The 23,352-nt window shown below is 39.8% G+C and overlaps 1 protein-coding gene across 1 annotated transcript in view; it reads right to left on the bottom strand.

Moving 5' to 3' along the window:
- DNAH5 (dynein axonemal heavy chain 5) overlaps window positions 1-23,352 on the bottom strand; it is a 321,369-nt gene that overhangs the window by 110,931 nt on the left and 187,086 nt on the right. Inside the window, exons 49-53 of the mRNA XM_056109071.1 lie at window positions 11,639-11,761; window positions 11,229-11,442; window positions 9,312-9,535; window positions 6,844-7,042; window positions 3,388-3,560 (exon numbers count right to left, since the gene is read on the bottom strand). Coding sequence (XP_055965046.1) covers window positions 3,388-3,560; window positions 6,844-7,042; window positions 9,312-9,535; window positions 11,229-11,442; window positions 11,639-11,761 — 933 coding nt within the window. The remainder of the gene's footprint in view (window positions 1-3,387; window positions 3,561-6,843; window positions 7,043-9,311; window positions 9,536-11,228; window positions 11,443-11,638; window positions 11,762-23,352) is intronic.

Raw genomic sequence — 23,352 nt, 5'->3', positions numbered from 1 at the left:
AGAATGATAATCCCAGGGAAACGGAGACCACCATTCTGTCTCTGTGGTAGACATGAGAGCTCAAGGAATGGGGAGGTGACCGACACCACTCCTCCAGTATTGTACTTACCCATGTTCTACATTTATATCCAAAGTTATGGTGGAAAATACTACTCTGAAAAGAAGGACAGCACCGGCAAAATGATCAGAATGTTTGTAGGTGCCTATTAAAAGTCTTTCCCCAACATTACTTTGAGAATTCAGATATTCAGATAGATCAGGTAAGAACTTTTGCACAACACATTCCCACCTTCTTTGTATTTTTCCTTGATGTGAATTTTTTAAACTATGTGGCTTTTGTCATCATCACCTTCTTTGGTTGATGCTGATGAATATATTAAGGGCTTAAGTAATTGTTCTCATTATTGAGACTCTTCATCCCAACATCTTACCATACTCCTGACCCTATATCTTATGCTAGTTTTTTCATTCCCTTTATACCATATATTAAAATCTTAAAATATAGATGACAGATGAACACAGACATGAACAAACAGAAGGCTCCAAAAGCAGACACCAAAAACTCATAGTCTAATTAAAACAGAAATCGTGGGCAAAAAACAGACAAGTAAAAGTTTCAACAGTGTATTTTGTGCTGAAATACATAGATAATGGAATATATTCATTTTCTAATTTATTTAAGAACTAGTCAAGGAATCAAGAAAATTCATCCTTCCCTGCAGGTGTTCACATTCTACCCGGCAGAGCTCTATTAATAGAAACATGGTAATGTACATTTAGTTAAGTCCTGTGACAGAGAGGAATTAAAGAAATTCATGGAGGAAACAAGGCAAAGAAAAGAATGTTACTTGGTCTTAGAGGTTGAGCTGGATTTGATATGGGCATTGAATGATAACCAGAAGTTGATGACACAGAGACCATTATATAATAGCAGAAATTAGACTAAAATTTAGAAAGGAAGAAAAGATGCACAAACTCTGAGTAAGCAAAAAAGTCGGAGGTGACTCTCTTCTGGTGGGAATATCAGTATAGAAGCAAATATCAGATCTACACACAAACTTAAATTGTGCACAACTCGGCACCTCTGGGAAGGCAGCGGTAGAGTCACTCTGAAATCCAGATGTGTTTACTCACAAGCAGTTGGGTTTTTTGGACTACATGTTAAACACATGTTAATCACACCATGGTCCCTTAATAACAGTGTTAGATGGAGGTCAGACAACGCAATACATACATGCTCCACTCAAACTTTAACCCAAAAGGCTAACGAGATGCAACAGTGACATATTCTTTTTTGACATGAAACATCAATTTCACTGAAAAGATAACAAAGAAAGAGGCCATATCTCATGTTCTCATATTTCTTCCTGTTCTGCACAGTTTTCAGTTTTCAGTTATGCTCTTGACCACTGCCACATTTTAGAACTAGGTCATATATCTTTAGGTTGCGCTCACATGAAACATTTGAGATGTGTTATACATATAAAATAAGACTATAGAGGAGATTGACCTAGAACAAAGTGACAAAAAGCACCAGTTTAACATTAAAAACTTCAATCAGGGAATCCTTGGCTAATCCCAAAACAGGCATCCAAGAGGCTAAGAGGGAGAGACCGCTAAGAGGGAGAGACAACAGAGTCCAAGATCCAGGACTGAGCATGTAAGCCTTGAAGAAAAACACACTGTTCATTATCAGGGCAGCAAAACAGAAATATACCAGTGCATCAAACTTCCTGAAGCTCAACTGGAGCATAAATAACTCATTTCTAATTTGAGCTGTGATAAAATTCAAGGTCAATCTGAGTTTGCCTCAAGTTACAGATACTGCACCATGAAGTTGTCTTTGGTATTATGTATTTAGGAAATAATTTGGTCCGTCCTTTTAATAAATACATACTGTAGAATGTCTGTTTCTCCAGAAGCAATGAACCCTTAATTATAGATTAAGATCTGATTTCAAAATGTGATTTCTATTTATCTCTGAATCAAGTTTTGTGGTCTTAATTCAGTATAATTAACTCTGATTCTGAGCATTTATTTTTCCAAGCTAAAATGTCTTCATGTTGGGAAGACTGAACCCCAGGACAATCTTCATGCCTTTCTGACAGCCGAAAAGTCTTCTCATACTCTTCGTCAATCAAGATATGGTTGATCTCCAAAACCCTCTCAATTTCTGAGATTCAAATGAAAATACGTATTCACAAGATCATTTCTCAGTTACACCTAAGTAGTAAAAGAAAACCTTGAACCCCCTTGAAATTAAAAGGATGGCATCAGAAAAGGTCATTGACATTGAAATAGTGAGAATATCAGCAATTGGTTTAAATGGCATTATCTTCCAAATAAGTTAAACAAGTTACCAAGTAAATAACACATTTTCCTTCCATCCTTTGAGGATCAACTGTCATAAACATTGAAGCCAGAATAACTCCTTTGATAGAGCAGAAAGGAAACCACATCTGATGGATTACATTCTAAAGGAATTTTTATCTTATCCAAAGAAAATTGTTGACACACTATTTCTATTTGTAATTGTGATAACATGCACAAAACCTCAAATGTATTCCTTTTTAAGTATAAATTTCAAGCATTAAGTACATTAATTAAGAGCACAACTACTGTCTTCAGCCATCTCCAAAATACTTTTCACCTTGCAAAAATGAAACTCTGCACCCACTAAATTCTTCACACCCTCCTCTCCTCCTAGCTCCTCAACTTGATGCTTCCATAAATTCGATTACTCTAAGCAAAAATAATTTAATGACACTATCTTGTAAAATTTTGGTAAATTTTAAGCAATTTTAGTAAATAATTTTAAATAGTAAATAACAGTAAAATATTACTGTTTAGTAAAATAATACCATCGTTGTCTTTTTTGTGACCAATTTCACATAGCATAATGAAACTATATGCACTATATTAAAAGTTTATGAAGTTCTTTTATTATTATCCTTTGCAAAAAAAAATCAGATATTTTGCCTGTGCTCTGAACTCATATGTCAACCACATTCATTCTATGTAGTGAAAACATTGAGCTGGAAGCTATATGGCAACACTGAATAAAATTATCATGTCACACATTTGAAATACACCAGTCCTGATTTTAAGCCTATAGGTGTGATATGTTGCATCTACTTTAGAAATTAAATTAGAATATAACATTGAAATTATTTTCAAACTGAATATTCTCCTAGAATATCAAGTATAAGAGGGTCTGATGGATCCTAGACACATCAAGAGGACTTACGCACAAGTAATCTGATATACTAAGATAATGTAAATGAATAAGAACCAATCACAAAGAGAACAAATGATGTGTAGGGGGAAATTCTGGTATGCGGTCAGTCTCTATCCCACAGGGCAATGTTTCTGGGTGTACCCACTCACCTTGACTAAATGTACCATAGCATCTGCAAAAAAGACCAAATCCATGCCAGCCCCACGAATGCTCTCATTATAGAGTTGCAGGAACATATTCAAACGCTCCTTCAAGTGGCCAAAAGATTCAATTGGTTCATAAATTTTGGGCATTTCTGCATCAGCTTCCTCTGGTGTTTCACCTGGGGTTGCGAAAGAAGAATCAATAATGTTTCTTCGAATTGCTGGTTTACTTCCTTCAACCTAAATCACTGCACTCATAACCACAATTTAACAATGAATAATACTGACTTTCATGAAAATTTTACTGTACGTCAAAACAAACAAACAAACACTGTCCTCCCGTTGTTCATCGATTTGCTCGAGGCGGGCCCAGTAACGTCTCCATTGTGAGACTTCTTGTTACTGTGTTTGGCATACTGAATACTCTCGGTAGCTTGCCGGGCTCTCTGAGAGGGGCGGAGGAATCGAACCTGGCTTGGCCAGGCTGGCTGCGTGTAAGGCAAATGCCCTACCGCTGTGCTATCACTCCACACACAATTGTACGTCATTTTAGAAAAATAAATTTAACAGTATAAAAGCATTGGAACATTTGTGATGATATAGTTTTAGTTCTCTTCTGTCCAGAAAGAGTCCATTTGAGAGAGCCAAAGTTACAGTACAGTCAATAGGGCTCTTGCCTTGCATGCAACTGACCTGGATTTGATCTGCAGTACCCACATGAACTGCCTGGAGTAAACCCTGAGCACCACAGAGAGTGACCCAAATACATACACACAAAAGAAAAGAAGAAAAGAAAAGAAAAGAAAAGAAAAGAAGAAAGGAAAAAAAAGAGGAAGGGGAGGGGAGGGAAGGGGAGGGGAGGGGAAGGAAGGAGGAGAGGGGAGGGGGGAAGGGAAGGACCAGAGTCAATTTGAAAAAACACTTACATACATCAAATTTAACCTGAATACATAATTGAGCATTGGTATTTCAAGATTATCTGAGGATACAGTCACTGAATGATTAAAAAATGGTTAAAAGTAAAAGCTTATGTCAAATTATCAAGAGAAGTACAGATTTATATGATTTTTTTATAAATCAAAGGAAAAGTTTGACTATATTTGTTCAGAAAATTTTTATCATTCAGGAATATTAGATTAGTGTAAGGACAGAAATAAATTTGAGGAAATAGCAGTGGAAGATTGCAAAAAAATATATAGAAAATGATTTCCTAAATAAATCAACAGAATTACTTCAAGGGGAGAATAATTATAAATAATATATTTTAAAAGTAAAAGCAGGGGCTGGAGCAATAGCACAGCAGGTAGGGTGTTTGCCTTGCACACTACCAACCTGGGTTCGATTCCCAGCATCCCATATGGTCCCCTGAGCACCGCCAGGAGTAATTCCTGAGTGCAGAGCCAGGAATAGCCCCTGTGCGTTGCCGAGTGTGACCCAAAAAGCAATAAATAAATAAATAAATAAAAGCATATAATATGCCAGTTTTTTTTAACTCTGACTACAAAGCATAGGCTTAATGCCAAAAAGAAAGCTAAAATGAGTATAAGCTCACTACCACTGAACACTGGAAACAGAAAATAGCAGTGACACCTTCCTTGGGTATACTAACAGCCTCGAAATTCACTGGGTTTGTAGAATATGCAGCTATTCCAAATGCAATAATACATAATTTTTTCCATAGACCTTGCATTAATATAATAGTATGTGAATCTTTAATGACTGAGCTAAAATATCAATTTAACATGATCATTAAGATTATTTGCTCGAGCAGGCCCCGTAACGTCTCCATTGGAGACTTTGTTGTTACTGTGTCTGGCATATCGAATATGTCACGGGGAGCTTGCCAGGCTCTGCCGTGCGGGCAAGATCCTCTCGGTAGCTTGCCGGGCTCTCCGAGAGGGGCGGAGGAATCGAACTCGCGTCGGCCATGTTGGCTGCATGCAAGGCAAACGCCCTACCACTGTGCTATCGCTCCAGCACAGCGGTAGGGCGTTTGCCTTACAAGCGGCCAACATGGCCGACCCGAGTTCGATTCCTCCGCCCCTCTCGGAGAGCCCGGCAAGCTACTGAGAGTATTCGATATGCCAAACACAGTAACAACAAAGTCTCCAATGGAGACGTTACTGGGCCCGCTCGAGCAAATCGACGATCAACGGGAGGGCCTTTACCTTTACCTTTATTAAGATTAGCTTGTTCACAAGGAAACATGAAGCCATGAAATTTGCTTATAAATGGATGGACATGGAGAGGATCATACTGAGTGAAATGAGTCAGAAGTAGAGGGACAGACATAGAATGATTGCACTTATTTGTGTGATATAAAAAAATAGTATGATATTAAAAAAAACATAGAGACTAATATCCAAGAACAGAAGAAACAGAGGCTATGAGGATTGGTCCAAGGTTAGAAACTTCCCACAATGTGTTGGGGGCGGAGGGCAGTTAGGATAGAGAAGGGATCACTACGACAATAATAGTTGGAAATGATTGCTTTGGACAAGAACTGAGTGCTGAAAGGAGGTCAAGGGGTTCATGATTATCTCTCAATGCCTGCATTGTAACCGTAATACCCCAAAGAAAAGAGAGACAGAAGAAAAGTGTCTGCCATAGATGAAGGCTGGAGGGTGGGGGTCAGGGGCAGGAGGGAAACTGGGGACATTGGTGATGTACACTAGCGAAGGGACAGGTGTTGGAACATTGGATGACAGAAACTTAATCACGAACAATTTTGTAATTGTGTATCTCATGATGATCAATTTAAGAAATATTGGCTTTTTTTCTTGCAATGCTCGAACTGACCTTCGATAGTTACTTTACTGTTTCATAATGATTCAACTCAAACTTTGAGCGAGAAAATTGCCTCAAAGTCACAAACCACTTTGCCTTTGCCTCCAGATACATTTTGCCTTTGCCTCCAGATACATTAAACTGCAAAAAGGCAACAGCTGTACTTTGTTCCTTGAAACTCCAATCTGATTATTTATCCTTCTGAATTAGAGGAAATACGATATACAAATCTGCATTGTAAATGGTCGTAGCTTTACAGGATTTTGATATGTGTGTGACCTGGTTTAAAATAAAATGTCAGCTTCTTTCTGTCGAAAGATTGTCCCAACTGCAGAGCCAGCAAGAAACCTTCTCTAACAACTGTCACTCAGAAACTTTTGATGGATTATACATACATTTTCCAATTCCAGTAAAAGAATTCCTTGTTAGTTTTAGCTACTTAGAAGGCATGTGCATAAATGGGCCTTTTTAAACATGGAAATTAACTTAAAATTTATCCTCAAACACTAAAAGGGAAAACAGCTCACCCTTCAACTCCCCGAGTATATATCTGTCCAATTTCGTACTCTGCACTTATTGCCCACCTCTTCCCAGGCTCATTTTGGTAAAGTTCATAAAAGTCAGCACCCATGTCCTCAGCTTTGAGAAATACCAAATTCGGTTCCAATCATTTACCTGTAGCTTCGGGCGCATCTCTCAAGAAGTCCACAAAATAAGCATCCACTCCACAATCCACTGCGAGTTTTTTCTCTTCACCAAGTTCCTCCTCCACCAGGCGTGCTAATGTCTTATCAAACCAGGTGACATCTTCAGGCACTGTGAAACGATCCGCTATGACTCGCTTACATTCATGCTTCCATAGCTGTAAGAGGCCCTGCCAAAGGGAAAATGGAAACGTACTACTGGAGGGAGTCATGTTCAGCGAAGGCACTCAGCGGGAGGTGATTTCTCTCACATGACATGTAAAGGAACAAAGCAGGGAATGGACAGTGTCTAATGACAACAAATGTTTGGATTTTGATGAGAGGATCGAGGTTACCCTGCGTTGGGAGGAGGGGGCTTGGGGTAAAGAAGTAAAAGATGGACCAGAAGTGCCATAAGGACAGTGGGGAGTGGGCTGTCTTTAGCACTTAGTGGTGGCAGTAGTTGAGCAATAACTTTGCACACTACAAGCATTAACATTATTGTAATCACGCTATGTTCTATTATAATTCTAATCATTAAAATAAATAAAATGAATTATTAATATTCACCAAGCCAGACTTGTAATTTTAAGTTAATTATATTTTAGACAACTACCTTTTCCGATTTACAATGTTGCATTTTAAATAGTAATGGTTCAAATACACTAAAACTTGATTTCGAATTGGTCTTGTTCACCCCGATCAAGTAGTAAGTACTATCTATTCACTTGAAGTCTTTAAATTAAAATAAAAATAACCTTAGAAGACAATATTAAAAGTAAGCTGATCAAGCAACAAGCTAATATTTTATATATTATGTCTTATTTAGTAACAAGTTCATTGTGAGACAAGAGACTGACAGTCATAAACCTAGACCACACTATAATATGTAGGGTATGACAGCTGTCAGGTACCTTTGATACTACTGAGGTGCATATGCTTAACACGATGAAAAGAAAAATCTGGATTAACTGAACAAGAAACCATCTAGTTTATATAACCCAGAATCCAACATTAACTGAAAGGTGCAGAGATTACTTATTAAACGCTCCTTTCCCCATAACAACAAAAATTCTTCTATACTCATTATTTGATATGTAAGACTAGTGGAATTTTCTATCTGGGTACTATTTGTAAGTTAAAAAGCTTTTAAGTCACTATATTACTAATGACTAAAAGCAATTGGCTGGCTAGAAGGTAAAAAGTATTTTCCATTAGAAAAAAGTTCAAGGTAACATCAATTATTACAGCTACTTCAGCAAATGATGATTTCAACTAAGTACTCCAAAAAATGGTTGTTCATGAGTTTTTACTGAAGAATGTATTGCAGAATGATATTAATTCATCAGTAGCTTTGAGGAAAGTTTATTGGTACTAAAATGATTTTCAATTCTTTCCAACAGAAGAGTCCTCCACCTAGATCTTGGAGCTTTCCCCCAAATCCTCGAAGTTAGCATGGTTATCTACTTGTGAATATTCAAACAGGTTTTGGTCTTTATTGTTTGTGTGTATGTGTGTGTTGTGTGTGTGTGTTGTTTTTGTTTTGCTTTGAAGGGCTACTCTTGGCTGTGCTCAGGATTTACTGCTAGCTCTATACCCAGGAATCACTCACTCTTGGTGAAACTTGGGAGACCCTATGTGGTGATGGGAATTGATTGCGTGCAAGTACCTTAACCCCTGTACTACCTCTTGGTCTTACTACTTACAGGACAGTTTGGTTGGTGACTCAACTATCAACTATTTCTGCAGAGAAATTTCATAAGGCACATCAGCTTTAAGTAATCCTTCACTCCATAAAAGAATGAAGGAAAGCCTAAAGTTATCTCTGCTTGAACAGATTATGCTTGGGGATGATAGAGGCTGAGATCAGATTGACTTTTCTAGGAGAATTCCTCTAACTTTTGGCACTATTGTATTCAGGCGCATGTGCAGATATTGTTCTATTGCAAAATTAATTTTTCTACTCATAACCATATTTATTACCTTTACAAATATTTATAATTGTTTTTTGCACTTAATTACATGGAAATAAAAATATTATTTGATAGATGAGTAACAACAAATTGAGTCCTTTAATTTTCAATGTTTATAACTATGGTCATATTTTTAAGTTAAACAGTCAAATTTAAAATACAAGGCCTACTACATAATCAATAGCAACTCTTTCCACTATTCAGTATAAGAAAAAATCTTGAGGTGGAAAAACAAGATTATTTTTTCCTTTTATTCTACTCATTAGAAAGCAACTGTACTGTTTCCTTAAACATTAAAAGTCTTTCCAAAAAAGTTTTTGACATAACTTTTGTTAGCTTAAAAGCAGCAAATAGAAAACATGGTCATGCTAAAGCATTCCAAAATGTCTTCATAATTCCACCAAAAATCTGCACTTCTCAGACTATTTAGGGCATGTAAGCAGGAATTCTTTAGGGTACATTCCCCTCTAATGACTGTGTCACTCACATCTGGTTCCTGGATCACCTCTGAAGTCGTGTTCAGCATTCCCTGCCAGATCCTAGAGAGATCCCGAAGGTTAAATACATAGTGGAACTTTGCAGGAGTTGGGAGCATTCTGTTCTTTGTCATCTGCCATAGTCGGCGAGTCAGGGGAACCACCCTGGTGACGGACTCTCTCACTTCTTCCGAGAAACCCCTCTGGGGACAGTAGTGGCCAACCCCAATCACACCTGGAAAGAAGATTGTACCATGTGACAGCTCAAACCAACTATACTCAAATGAAAAACAACATAATCCAAAGTTCTCGCAAGCACAGTTTCGCATTTTAATAGTTGGTCACAGAAAGATACTTCTATTAAGAATCTCTTGCAGGTTTTTTTGGTTTATTGTTTTTGTTTTTGGGGGTTTTTTTGTGTTTATTTTGCTTTTTGGGTCACACCTGGTGATACACAGATGTTACTCCTGGCTCTGCACTCAGGAATTAACTCTTGGCAGTGCTCAGGAGACCATATGGAATGCTGGGAATCAAACCCGGGTCTGTCGTGTGCAAGATAAATGCCCTGCCCGCTGTGCTATCACTCCAGTCCCCCTCTTGGAGGTTATTTTTAACCAAAATAAATATAAGTATTTTAAGTAGGCATTCAAATACTAGAAAATTGATTTTAAGATGTACTAAAAGCTATACTAAAGACAGTCAATATTATTAAATGAGTAAGAGCAGATACATGAAATAATTCCTCCTAAAAATTGCAAAGGAAAGAAAGAGGGAGACTTCATGAATCTCCAATTTCCCTATTCTTTTGAAAACATTAAAGGCATTGCTTTTCCAGGTATTAATGTTTTAATTTACTATATACTTAAAACTTTTAAAGCAAAGGGGAATAGTTAAAAGTGATAATAGCCATTCTTTCAGGTCCATTTTATTTTTCCATAGTTTAGATCTTTCACATGTCATTGAATTTCCAAATCTTGCTATTGTGACTGAAGGCCAGGATTGCCGTTCTCCACCAGCCCAGGGCACTAAGATGACATTTCACTCTGTCGGAAATTAATTAGGGTGATCCTATTGAGTTTTTTTCCTCAGGAGCAGTTTCAGGAATGGTGGGTTAACACCTAACATGAATACATACATAACTTTACACTCTTTCTGCAAAGAATAATTTTGAAACCAGTTATAAATGCATTTTTCTCAGTTAAATAATTATGATTATTGGACTCTTGCTTCATCAGTAAATTATTTCTATAATGCTAAAATTAAATAATTTACTCCAAACTTGGAGCGATAGCACAGCGGTAGGGCGTTTGCCTTGCACGCAGCCAACATGGCCGACCCGAGTTCGATTCCTCCGCCCCTCTCGGAGAGCCCGGCCAGCTACCGAGAGGATCTCGCCCGCACGGCAGAGCCTGGCAAGCTCCCCGTGACGTATTCGATATGCCAAACACAGTAACAACAAAGTCTCCAATGGAGCCGTTACTGGGCCCGCTCGAGCAAATCGGTGAACAACGGGAGGGTCTTTACCTTTACCTTTTAAAATCTCTGGATAATCTCTGATATGTGCAAAAGTAATCCTTTGGCCAAAATCATTACGTGGGCTGGTAAAAAGCATCAACTACATAATTTTTTGGTATTGATGTGATATTATATCAACCCAAAATCTTAAATATGATTAGAGATGAAAATATACCATCTCCAAGTTCATATAATGTTTAGCCTCAACGCAAAAAATAGTTAAAGAAAAGCATACGCGTAAAATCATTTCTAAGCAGTCGATTCAGTTCCTGTATCTGTTCACTCTCATCCCCAAATTCACTACTTGGGAGTACTGAGGGCAGGACCAAAGGGCCATATGCACCTCACTGCTGGCCTCTGAGTGGGTCACAGCAGGCACTCTTCCCGCCCCCAGCCCCACCGTCTACCCTTACCAAAAATCTTGTCCATGGAAGCGTCTGAAGGCAAAGTGCAATTAAAAATAGAGAACTGCCTCTTGAGTCTTTGGGGTATGTCATTGCGTCCACCCCCTGGATGAATCATGGCTGCCAAAAACTGGACGTCCACAATGCTGGTGAACTCTCCAGGCTTCTCGAGGTTATAAAAGCCATTCTGTTCCATCAGCTGCCGGACTATTTCATTAGTGACCTAGAATATGACACTTTGACAATGAAAAGGCTATTCCTTTGTATTACGGAGCATATTCCTCGAGTGTTTCCGAAGAATGGGCTTTCCTGGATTCAGGAATCACATGTTGAAAGCATAGGGAGGCATTCATTCATCAAATCAAAGGAAAATAAAATTTTAATGGAAAAAAATTCAGTGCACAATTGGGTTCATATACCTGGTCTCCCCATTCATTGATCACTGGCATATTCACATCATCGATAAAAACAGTCATTTTCTTTCCTGCAGGGGGGCCATATGTTGTTCCCATTCGCTTATCCACATAGCTCTCCACTGTTCTCTATAAAACAAACAAAATGTTCATGAAAATATATTCTATAACACATCCAATTAATTTTTAAAATTGAGGAACATTTGAATTAATAGGAATTACTCAGAAAGCCCCCCAGACTCCCCTTAATTCTGGAAAGCAGGACAAACTGTGCTCAAATGATCTTTCATAATGCTTATAGCCTCGGAAATTTGATTCCATTTCCATGTACATGAAATGCTAACTACTGCAACTTTTGAGTGGGAGTAAATATTTCTGTCTGTGTCCACATTCATTTTTAGCTAATAAGGACCTATGAATAACACCTCCAAGCCACATTATTTAAAGCATCCAGACCTGTTAAAAATTCCCTTATAAACAGAGACAATGTGACACGAAACTATTGTTCTAAGACTCCCCAGGGTCTGTCTGCACATGCCGTCTCCTGAATAAACTGTCCTGACTCCATGGGAAAGGTTGCCAGTGGGCTTCGGTGGCCGGACAGCACCCATACTCGAGGCCTTGGGGCAGAGGCCACCACATCAGTCCCCACTGCTGCACACAGCCCAGCTGCAAGGATGACCACTGTGCGAGATCATATAAGAACACTTCCAGAAATGTGAAACCAACAAGAAAGGGTACCATAACTGATGAAATTAACCCAATGGCAGGCATCAATTATACCTCAATCTGAAAATGAAACAGAGACGAGGGACGCTAGAAGAATGAGGGGGCGAGAAGAATAAAGGAAGGACTCCAAACTACTTACCGGCACTGACATGACCATTTTTAAGGTAGGACAGAGTGGTCTGGGAATCATGCAGTTTCCCAGAAAGCACGCGTTGAGTAACTGCATTCTAACACGAAAGCTCATTATTACGATATTATTACATTCCCACCACTATAGCAATCCAACATTGATGATTCTGGGAAATGTTAAAGATAATGTATAAATAAAGAGAAAAGTAGAGGTAAATTGAGATAAAAATGTGTTTCCCCTTCTACCAAAAAAAAAAAAGTAAAATAAAATAGCTTTCTAATTTCATGATTCTAAGCAGACCAGTAAAAAATGACTTTAATACTTTAAGGTGTGATCACAAAATAAAGCCAAGAAAAAACAAGAATTCTATCCATTTTTTTGGAAATCCCTGTAGCTTGGTAATTCCAAGTGATAAGCTAATTTTCATCAGCATTTTAATGAAAGTATGGTTAGAAAAGTACAGTTTCGCAACATTTTTCAACAAGAAGATATATATTTTTCACTTAAAAACAAATCTGCCATTACAACAGAAAAATGGGAAAAAAATCCTATTATCTTGACATAACTGCATTTTAAAGGAGTAGCTTCTCAAGCAGGTGGGGCTGTCCCTTGGGAGAGCAGCAACAATGCAGAGTCAGGTCACCTCAGGGTCAATGAGGGGAGCAAGAGGAGGTATTAAGTGAATTTTTTTTTCTGCAAAAGGGGCAGTTGGCCAAATAAATTTGAGAATCTCTAGCTAAAAGTAATGTACTGAGCGAAACTTAGCTCTGCCTTTCAATGAATGCAAAAGCAGTTAATAATCTTTTGACACTCCCTAGGGCAACCAGAGTCTTCCAGAATTTCCTTTGCTTATTACTGAGAACTCAGAGGCATGTGAAGCTTTTATGACTTGGGGGAGCCTTCTAAGAGCTAGAAGAGCCAAGCATGGAAGAGACGGGGCAATTAAAAAAGTAGCCACAGCCCTGCTCTTTGCTCCTTCCTTCTGACCCTAATTTCTCTGAAGTAGCAGGAAATCACAGTAGGCTCGGTATGTCCAAAAGCTAAGTTGACAGAAACAAACACAAAGCAGTGGGGGAAGCTGATTTGTGAACCTGGGTTTGAGACTGCTGTTTTTTAATGAATTTGGGGGTCTGCTGACACCTCCTGAAGACCCCTGACACAGCGAGGGCTGGTTCTGCTCCAGCGTCTGTTTGGAGTGTGCTATGCGTGGCCTGGAATTTCCAGCTAGACTCTCCCTCCGGAACATCTGCAGTAGCACAGAATCAGCAGAAGTGACTCACACCGTCCTGCACTGGTCCTCGGCCATCACTCAGGGACAGCCTCCAGCGACCTCGCTGCCATTTCCACTTGCAGCATAGGTGCATTCTGTTAACTTTTCGAGATTGCTTCGGAGAAGAACTTCCTTAGCAGTGCCCAGGGGACTCAGGGGCCCCTCTCGGTGATACTCACCCAACCAAGCTGGAAGGTTCCATCCTAGGCTGGTGATGTGGTGCTGTTTGGATCCTGCAGTGACAGGGACCAGCACTGCCCTAGGCCTCCAGAGCTAGCATCAGAAAGGCTGGGGGTGGGAGGTAAGAGTTGTCAGGGACGGAACTAGGGTTCTGTGCCTGAAAGAACCTTCGATTTGGCTTTTCACTGTTCTGTTTCTCCTCCATTCTGAGCAAAGATTTGTACTAGGTCAGTTATTCCTCTTTTTCTGGGAATTAATAGCACAGTCTTTGGAATTGCCCTATATGCTATCAGCATGGGACCATTTACAGTTGTGTCTGGAATTCTTCTGTTTCCACAAGAAATCAGCCCGAATAACTATGTCCAGACTCAGTCTCCCTGACTGCCTGCTCATGCTTCCCACCACACAATCCATTGTTTGGGTGGTACAAACCATAGTCCAGTGAGGAAAACAAAATGAGTAGACTCATTTCTTTGCATATCATCCCTCTTGCTGGAGTGTAAGGAGGACAAACATCCTGATGCTCTTGCTGATACTGTCTTCTCCATGTCTAGACATTTCTAGAAAGGTGTCTAGAAGGCTGCACTCATTATCTCACAGCTGGTACACGGAGAAAGTCAAGAAGTAAGCCGGAACATTTATTTCCTCCACTAATAACTGCTCACCTCACGAGTCGCATCAGTTCTGCTTTCAAACGACAACTCCGATTCACCAGACGTTCTACGTTCCTTCCTTTGCTCACTGTCTCGATCCAGCCTGAGGATCTTTCCTGAGGCTGTAGGTTCACTCTCCGATCTCGCGGCGCTAAGCGCATCTCCTATCTTATTCTACACTCTCCCACCAGAAGGATCTTTCTAAAGGGCAGCTTTTTACTGTTTAATATTGCAGTGGTTCCCATGAGCAACCGGCCAGGAACCTGATGGTGCTCCCCGCTTAATCCTGTAAACACACTTCAAGATGCTGCTTCTGAGGCCCAAACAAAGCAGGTGGGGCTTTGTACTTGCACATAGTTGGGTTCAATCCCCGCCACTCCACAGAGTCTCCAGATCTGGCTAGTAGTAAGCCCTGAGCACAGCAGGTGTGTTCCCCCCTCCTACCCCCGGAAAAGAAGAGTCTTTCTAGGTCTTTCTTCCAGTCTCTCAAGTCCTTCACTCATATTCTAGCAATACGAAAACATCCTGTTAAATGACGTTTCTAGTGCTTGTCATAATATCCTTGTTTCCATATTCCTAGAGTTACTATTTCTGATGCCCCCTCCAAAAAAATTCCAGGATTAGTCAAACAAAATTTGAAAAATAATGATTTACATGAAATATCTTCCATGAATGTCTCAAGCAAGTTCCTTGATTTAAGAAGTAAATAGGCTCTCTAGCAATGACAGTTACAAAGAGCAGTTTAGTTTTGCTCTTTCAAAACAGTCAGTAACTTTCCTCTAAAGTCAGAGAATGGTAGCCAGTGTGCACAGCGTCACATGTGGCCCTAAAAAAGATTCTGATCCTATATTGGTTTTTGACACATACGGGGCACTGGTGCTGACTCCAGTAGTGACAGTGGTATTTTAAGAAATAAAAATTAGGCAACAGAGAGATAGTTCTGGGGCTAAGGTGCTTGCCTTGCATGTGGCCGGCCCTGTTTCAATCCCCTACTATGTGTTTCCCTCCAGGACCAGGAGTAGTGAGCCCACCTGCCCACCAATCACCATCAATCAGTAGCACTGTAGCACTTTCCTCCCACTGTTCATCAATTTGCTCGAGCGGGCACCAGTAATGTCTCCATTGCGAGACTTGTTGTTACTGTTTTTAGCATATTGAATACAACACAAGGAGCTTGCCAGGTTCTGCCGTATGGCCCCAAAACTCAAAATAAAAACTTAAGATAAATATAAACATATTGTTCAAAATATAAATAAATAGACATAGAAATAGAAGTAAGGAATGTTGTCCTTCTCTGGGGTAAATTAAGGATAATCCAATACTGTGAACTAATTTTTTAGTAGACAATTCAGTCTCTAATTTCATAAAATTTGCATAAGGTATTACATGTGTAACTCTTTCAGTATATTAATTCCTGCCATCTTTGAAAGAAATGTTCATCTCTTGTGGGACGCATGGTAGGTAGATCCTTCTAGTGCTTCTCCAACTCCTACTCATACTCATGTGCTAAACTTCTGACCTCAGTTCCTTCCTTTTTTTTTCCTTTTCGGGTCACACCCAGCGATGCATAGGGATTACTCCTGGCTCTGTACTCAGGAATTACGCCTGGCAGTGCTCGGGGGACCATATGGGGTGCTGGGGATTGAATCTGGGTTGGCCGCGTGCAAGGCAAACGCTCTACCCGCTCGACTATCGCTCCAGCCCCTCAGTTCCTTCCTGTGTTCCACGTCCTATCAGCTGCCTCCCTGTCTTGTGCCATGCCCTCTCCCCCGCCCCTCCCCCCATTGTCATAATCTGCACCTGTAGTCTTCTTGGAAAAAATACCCTGGGAGCTCACAGGGGGACATCTGGTGCCCAACTGAGAAGCTCTGGATTACAGCATAAGCAGCACTTCACACATCAGCTAAGCATAAATATGTAGGTATCTGCTCCCAATCACACCAAGGGCCCTCCTCATGGGAGGGGCTACTGGAAGCTGGCACACAGTTGAGGACACTGGGTACTGTCCAAATCTTGGACTCACTAAATGTGTCTCTGAATGAGATACAGAGCAAATTCTGTATTACCTGCAAGGCCTTACACAAAAACTTGGTGCTATAAATCAAAAAGTAAAATTATGGCTACTATTTTTGCTTCTTATCTGCTTTTTTATTTAATATAAGCTATTTATTATTCCTTAACCACAGCTCAGAAGTGGGCATGTACATAAAAATATATGTCACAATACATATATATGTAGATACAAAACAAAGTATTATATACAATTGATATAATATAAAAAGGACTTGGAAAATGTAATGCATTACAAAAAAGAAGTACATTTTGATACTTACATATATTTCTATATGTAAGTACTTAAGTCACTATGTACTACATCTAGCTAAATTAAATATAAAGCCTATTTGAATTTTTACTTCCACTTATGTACAACTTAGCTAAAAGATAAAAATGAAGAACATACACTCATAAAAATCTACTGTCTAAATAATATCTTTCCATTACTGTAATTGACTAAAATCAAATGAAAAGTCTTATGTGAGTAACACTTAAAATGCTCAACGGCATAGTTTTAAAAGTAAAATATACCTAACTTGAAAATATAACAGTGTTAACTAGAAGCTAAAAAAAAAACCTAAAACTGCACTAAGTAATAAATTGGTCATTTAATAACGTGGAGGAAAAAGATATTGGAAGGCATATTGTGAACAGTAAAAACTCAGTGGACATATGGGACATGCTAACAAGCATGCAATTTCAAAGAAATTCTTTCATCACCCTCATCTAAGTGCATTAACATTAGCAGGAAAACCTGGCATTTTCTAGAGAGTGCTCCCATGAAAAAAATTTTTTTCCGAATTATCTCTCACAATTATCCTATGAGGACTCATCTTCACACTCTGCTCTCAGGAAACAAAAAGGACTTCCTATGATAAGAAGGGTTCTTGCAGAGAGAAAAGATCAGTTCAGAAGTGATTTCATGAACCTAAAAACAATTCCAGCAAAGCTAATCCAAAGTGACCTGTTTTATAGATTCATCTTCTGACTAACTGAACAATTGGAAAAGTAGTTGTTCTGAGTCTAGTGAGGAAAATTGGGGGGGGGGGGTTCCTTTCAGCTTCATTTTTATTTTAAAAAATAAAACTCTGGGCCAGAGAGATGGTACAGTGGGAAGAGCATTTGTCTTGAATGAGACCAACCCAGGTTTGAGCACCACCAGGAACGATTCCTGAGCACACAAAAGTTTAAGAAAAGTGGGGGAGGGAAATATGATTATACAACTATGTGCAATATATCATTTGCAATTTGAAAACGGAAAGTTTGGAGGCTTGAGAGATAGCAAAATTATGTCACTTGATTTGCATGCAACTGACCCAGGTTTTTATTCTGGGCATCACATATGGCCCCCTGAGTCAGGCAAGAGGACCCAAGCACAGAGTCAGGAGTAAGCCCTGAACATAGAACCCCAAACATGTGGGAAACTCATGGGTTAACTTTTCAGAAACTCATGGGTTAACTTTTTCCCCTTCTCATTCTGTATGGTTTAATTTATTTAAATATGTGACAATTACTTCAAATGGGGAAAACATTAGAACCTCTGGAGGAAATAAGACATCCTCAAAGACAAACTGAATTTCTCTTTTAAAAAGCAGTGTCCAGGGGGTACGGTGCTGCCAGCAGGTCTATCTGTACCTGTGAGGCGAGGGCATCAGCAGCCTGATGGCACCTTCAGACTTTCAGATAGCCCAAAATTGCTGCTGTGCCTTTGGCCAGGCCCCAACAACTTGTGGCCAAGTTTATCAAGAAAGCAAATGGCCAAAAGTTAGGTATGTGGGAACCACACCCACAAACCACCTATGGCTCAGCTATATAATTGGAGGCAAGGCCTCTCTGATTCTTGATCAAACTGCTTAATGGCCATGATCCCAGAGACTCAGAGACAAATCTCAGAACACAACGGCTTTTGGCAGAAATGCGTTCAGCCCCCACAATTTTTACCAGTGCCGGACCACTCCAAGAGAGAAAGAGTGTTGTCCCTCCACCTGCTCCCCCTTGACGGTTCAGTAGCTGCCATATTCCAGAGGCCATTGGACAGTCAGGTTTGGGCCCACAGTGATGAGACACGTGGGGCCTCACAGGATGGGGGTGGAGCTGGTCCTTTCCTCCCCGCCCCAACAAGACCCTGAGTTGACACCCGAGAATGGACTCTCTGGTTCCTGATCAAGCTGCTTAATGGCCATGATCCCAGAGACTAAGAAACAAATCTCGGAACCCAGCAGCTTTAGACAGAAATGTGTTCGGTCCCTGCAGTAGGTTAACCAGCGCCGAGCCACCCCAGGTGGGAATAGGTTTTGTGCCTTGGCCCGTTCCCCCTGTTGGCTCGGTGGCCGCCATCCTCCAGAGGCCTCTGAACAGTCAGGTTTGGGCCACCAGTGACGAGACACGTAGGGCCTCGCGGGATGGGGGTAGAGCCGGGCCTTTCCTCCCCACCCCAAAGATATCCTGAATCCCCACCCACAAACGGCCTCTCTGGCACCTAATCAAGCTGCTTAATGGCCATGATCCAAGAGACTCAGGAACAAGCCTTGGAACCCAGCAGGTTTGGCAGAAATCCCTCCAGATTTAATTGTTAAAATTTCAGAATTCCAAAATTACATGGACGCTACTGTGGCCACGCAACATTATATGTTATTCATAACCAGAAATAGAAAACAAATTGTCTACTGTTGCCTTTTCGGCAGATCTGAGTGTTGGGGTATGATATAAGTTAATCATGTACAGACACAGAAAACCAAACCAAACACCTGGAAATTAAACAACTCAATGTTGAACAACAAGTGAGTCAGGAAAGAAATCAAGGAAGAAATCAAAAGAAACCTGGAAACAAATTAAAATGAAGACACGAACTATCAAAATCTATGGGACGCAGCTAAAGCCATTTGAGGAAAAAATTTATAGCTCTGCCACAGTTCTCAGGAAGGAAGAAAGGGCCCACATAAGCAACTTGACTTCATAGCTAAAGATCTTAGAAAGGGACCAACAAAAGGAGCCCAAACCAGGCAGAAGGTAGGAGATCATAAAACTTAGAGCAGAAATCAATGACATGGAAAAACCCCCAAAAATCCAAAAGAACAATGAAACCAAGAGCTGGCTCTTCGAGAAAATAAACAAGATAGATAAACCACTAGCAAAATTCACAAAGAAAGAGAGAGAGAGAACCCTAATAAACCGAATCAGATATGAGAAGGAGGATATCACAACAGAAACCAAAGAAATTCAAAAGATCAACAGAGACTACGTTGAAAGTCTGTATGCCACAAAACAAGAGAACCTAGAAGAAATGGACAAATTCCTGGATTCCTATAATCTCCCAAAGCTGAATCAGGAAGATATAGAATACCTGAATAGTTCTATTAATATCAAGGAAATTGAAACTGCAATCAAAAGTCTTCCCAAAAACAAAAACCCAGGTACAGATGGATTCACTAGTGAATTTTTCCAAACATTTAAGGGACCTATTGCCAGTTCTTCTCAAGCTTTTCCAGGAAATTGAAAAAAACAGAAACTCTCCCAAACAGTTTTTATGAAGCCCATATCTCTCTAATACCAAAAGGAAACAAAGACACCACAAGAAAAGAAAACTACAGGCCAATAACCCCGATGAACACGAATGTGAAGATTCTCAACAAAATACTAGCAAATAGAATTCAACAACTCATCAAAAGATCATACACCATGACCAAGTGGGGATTCATCCCAGGGATGCAAGGATGGTTTAACATTCGAAAATCAATCAACATAATCCATCATATCAACAAAAGAAAAGATAAAACCACCATATGATCACATCAATAGATGCAGAGAAAGCATTTTACAAGATCCAGCACCCATTTATGATGAAAACCCTTGCAAAAATGGTATAGAAGGGACTTTCCTCAATATAGTTAAAGCCATCTATCACAAGCTTATGGCAAGTATCATCCACAATGGGGAAAAACTGAGAGACTTCTCTCTTAGATCAGGGACGAGACAAAGATTCCCACTCTCTCCACTGCTGTTCAATATAGTACTGTAAGTACTTGCAATAGCAGTTAGGCAAGAAAAAAGATATTAAATGAGGGCATTCAGGTAGGAAAGGAAAAAATCACACTCTCACTATTCGCAGATGATATGATACTATACTTAGAGAACCCTAAAGCCTCTACCAAGAAACTTCTAGAAACAATAGATTTGTATAGTAAAGTTGCAGGCTATAAAATCAATATCAAAAAGTCTATATTTTCCTATACACAAAAAATGAGAGATAAGAAAGTGACATGAAAAAAAATCCCATTCACAATTCTGCCCCAGAAAATCAAGTACCTAGGAATCAGCTTAACTAAGGATATAAAAGACCAGTACAAAGAAAACTACAAAACGCTACTTCAGAAAATATAAAAGGACATGAGTATATGGAAAGATATCCCCTGCTCACGGATTGGGAGAATTAACATTGTCAAAAGGCAATACTTCCCAAAGCATTGTATAAATTCAATGTGATCTCTATAGTGATATCCATGACATTCTTCAAAGAAATGGAACAAACACTCTTGAAATTCATATGGAACAATAAGCCCGAAGAATAGCTAAAACAACTTTTAGGAAAAAGAAAATGGGAGGAATCAACCTCCTCAACCTCAAACTCTATTACAAAGCAGTAATAATTAAAACAGCATGGTACTGGAACAAAGGCAGAGCACAGCTCAATGGAACAGGGTTGAATATACTGACATCTCCCCCAAACATATGATCATCTAATCTCTTATAAGGGAGCAATAAATGTGAAGTGGAGCAAGGAAAGCCTCTTTAACAAATTGTACTGACAAAACTGGAAAGCTACATGCAAAAAAGTGGGCTCAGATCTCTACCTAACACATTGTACAAAAGTAATATCAAAATGGATTGAAGACCTCAACATCAGACCAGAATCCATAAGGCACATTGAAGACAAGGTTGGCAAAACCCTCCACAACATTAAAGCTAATGGTATTTTCAAAGATGACATGCCACTGGTCATGCAAGTGAAAGCAGAGATAGACAAATTGGACTATCTTAAACTAAGAAACTTCTGCACCTCAAAAGAAAAAGTGACCAAAATAAAAAGATAGTCTACAGAATGGGAAAGGATATTCACCCAATACACATCTGACAAGGGGTTGATATCAAGGATATACAAAGGACTGGTTGGACTCCACAAGAAGAAAACACCCAATCCCATAAAAAATGGGGCAACAAAATGAACAGAAACTTTCTCAAAGAAGAAACCTGAATGGCTAAAAGGCACATGAGAAAATGCTCTACATCATTATTCATCAGGGAGATGCAGATCAAAACAACAATGAGATATCATTTCACACCACAGAGACTGGCCCATATCCAAAAGAAGAAAAGCAACCGGTGTTGGTGCAGATGTGGCAAGAAAGGAACCCTCCTTCACTGCTGGTGGGAATGCCGAATGGTTCAGCCCTTTTGGAAAACAGTATGGATGATTCTCAAAAAATTAGAAATTGAGTTCCCATTTGACCCAGCAATACCACTCCTCAGAATATATCCCAGAGAAGCAAAAAAGTACAGTTGAAATGACATCTACACTTCTATGTTCATTGCTGCACTATTCACAATAGCCAAAATCTGGAAAAAACCTGAGTGCCCGAGAACAGATGACTGGTTAAAGAAACTTTGGTACATCTACACAATGGAATACTATGCAGCTGTTAGAAAAGATGAAGTCATGAAATTTACATACAAGTGGTTCTACATGGAAAGTATAATGCTAGATGAAATGAGCCAGAAAGAGAGAAACAGACATAGAAAGACTGCACTCATCTGGGGAATATAAAGTAACAGAATGGGAGTCGAACACCCAAGAATGGTTGAGATAAGTTTCAGGAGGTCTGCTCCACGGCTTCGAAGCTGGCAGCACATTCTGTGGGAAAAGGCAGATCAGATAGAGAAGGGAACACCAAGTAAAGGATGTTTGGAGGACCCGCTCAGGATGTGTGCTGAAAGTAGACTACAGACAGAACACAATGGCCACTCAAATACCACTATTGCAAACTACAACACCCTAAAGGAAAGAGTGAGCAAAAGAGAATACCCTGAAACAGAGACGGGGTGGGGTGGCGATGGGTAAGGAGTGGGAGGGCTACTGGGATCATTGGTGGTGAAGAATGAGCACTGGTGGAGGGATGGGTACTCGATCATTGTATAACTGAAACCCAAGCATGAACGTTTGTAATTCTACAACTGTACCTCATGGTGTTTCACTAATAAAAAAAAGTGTCCATATAACTTTTGTCTAGTTCACATTCTTGATAGTTACAGGGAATGTTATTCGTTGCTACACTAGGACCTCCCAGGAAAATGAGGCCATAGTGTTCATCTTCCCACAAACCAAACAGGAAATGACACCATAGCAAAAACAAAGGAAGCCTACCAAATGAACCGGTAACCCCTGAGGGTGTCAAGGGAAGAGACAGGAACTGGGCGGGAACTATTCTCTCTTTACCATTTGGTTTGGTCCCAGGTAAGTGAGAGGCTCAAAGAGTTTTTGTTTGTTTCTGTTTGTTTCTGTTTCTGTTTCTGTTTGTTTCTGTTTGGCTGGAGCGATAGCACAGCGGTAGGGCGTTCGCCTTACAAGCGGCCAACATGGCCGACCCGAGTTCGATTCCTCCGCCCCTCTCGGAGAGTCCGGCAAGCTACTGAGAGTATTCGATATGCC

Source organism: Sorex fumeus, unplaced genomic scaffold, assembly GCF_029834395.1.
Source record: "Sorex fumeus unplaced genomic scaffold, SorFum_2.1 ptg000264l, whole genome shotgun sequence".
Lineage (NCBI taxonomy): Eukaryota > Metazoa > Chordata > Mammalia > Eulipotyphla > Soricidae > Sorex > Sorex fumeus.
This window is presented reverse-complemented; position numbering and strand designations above follow the sequence as displayed.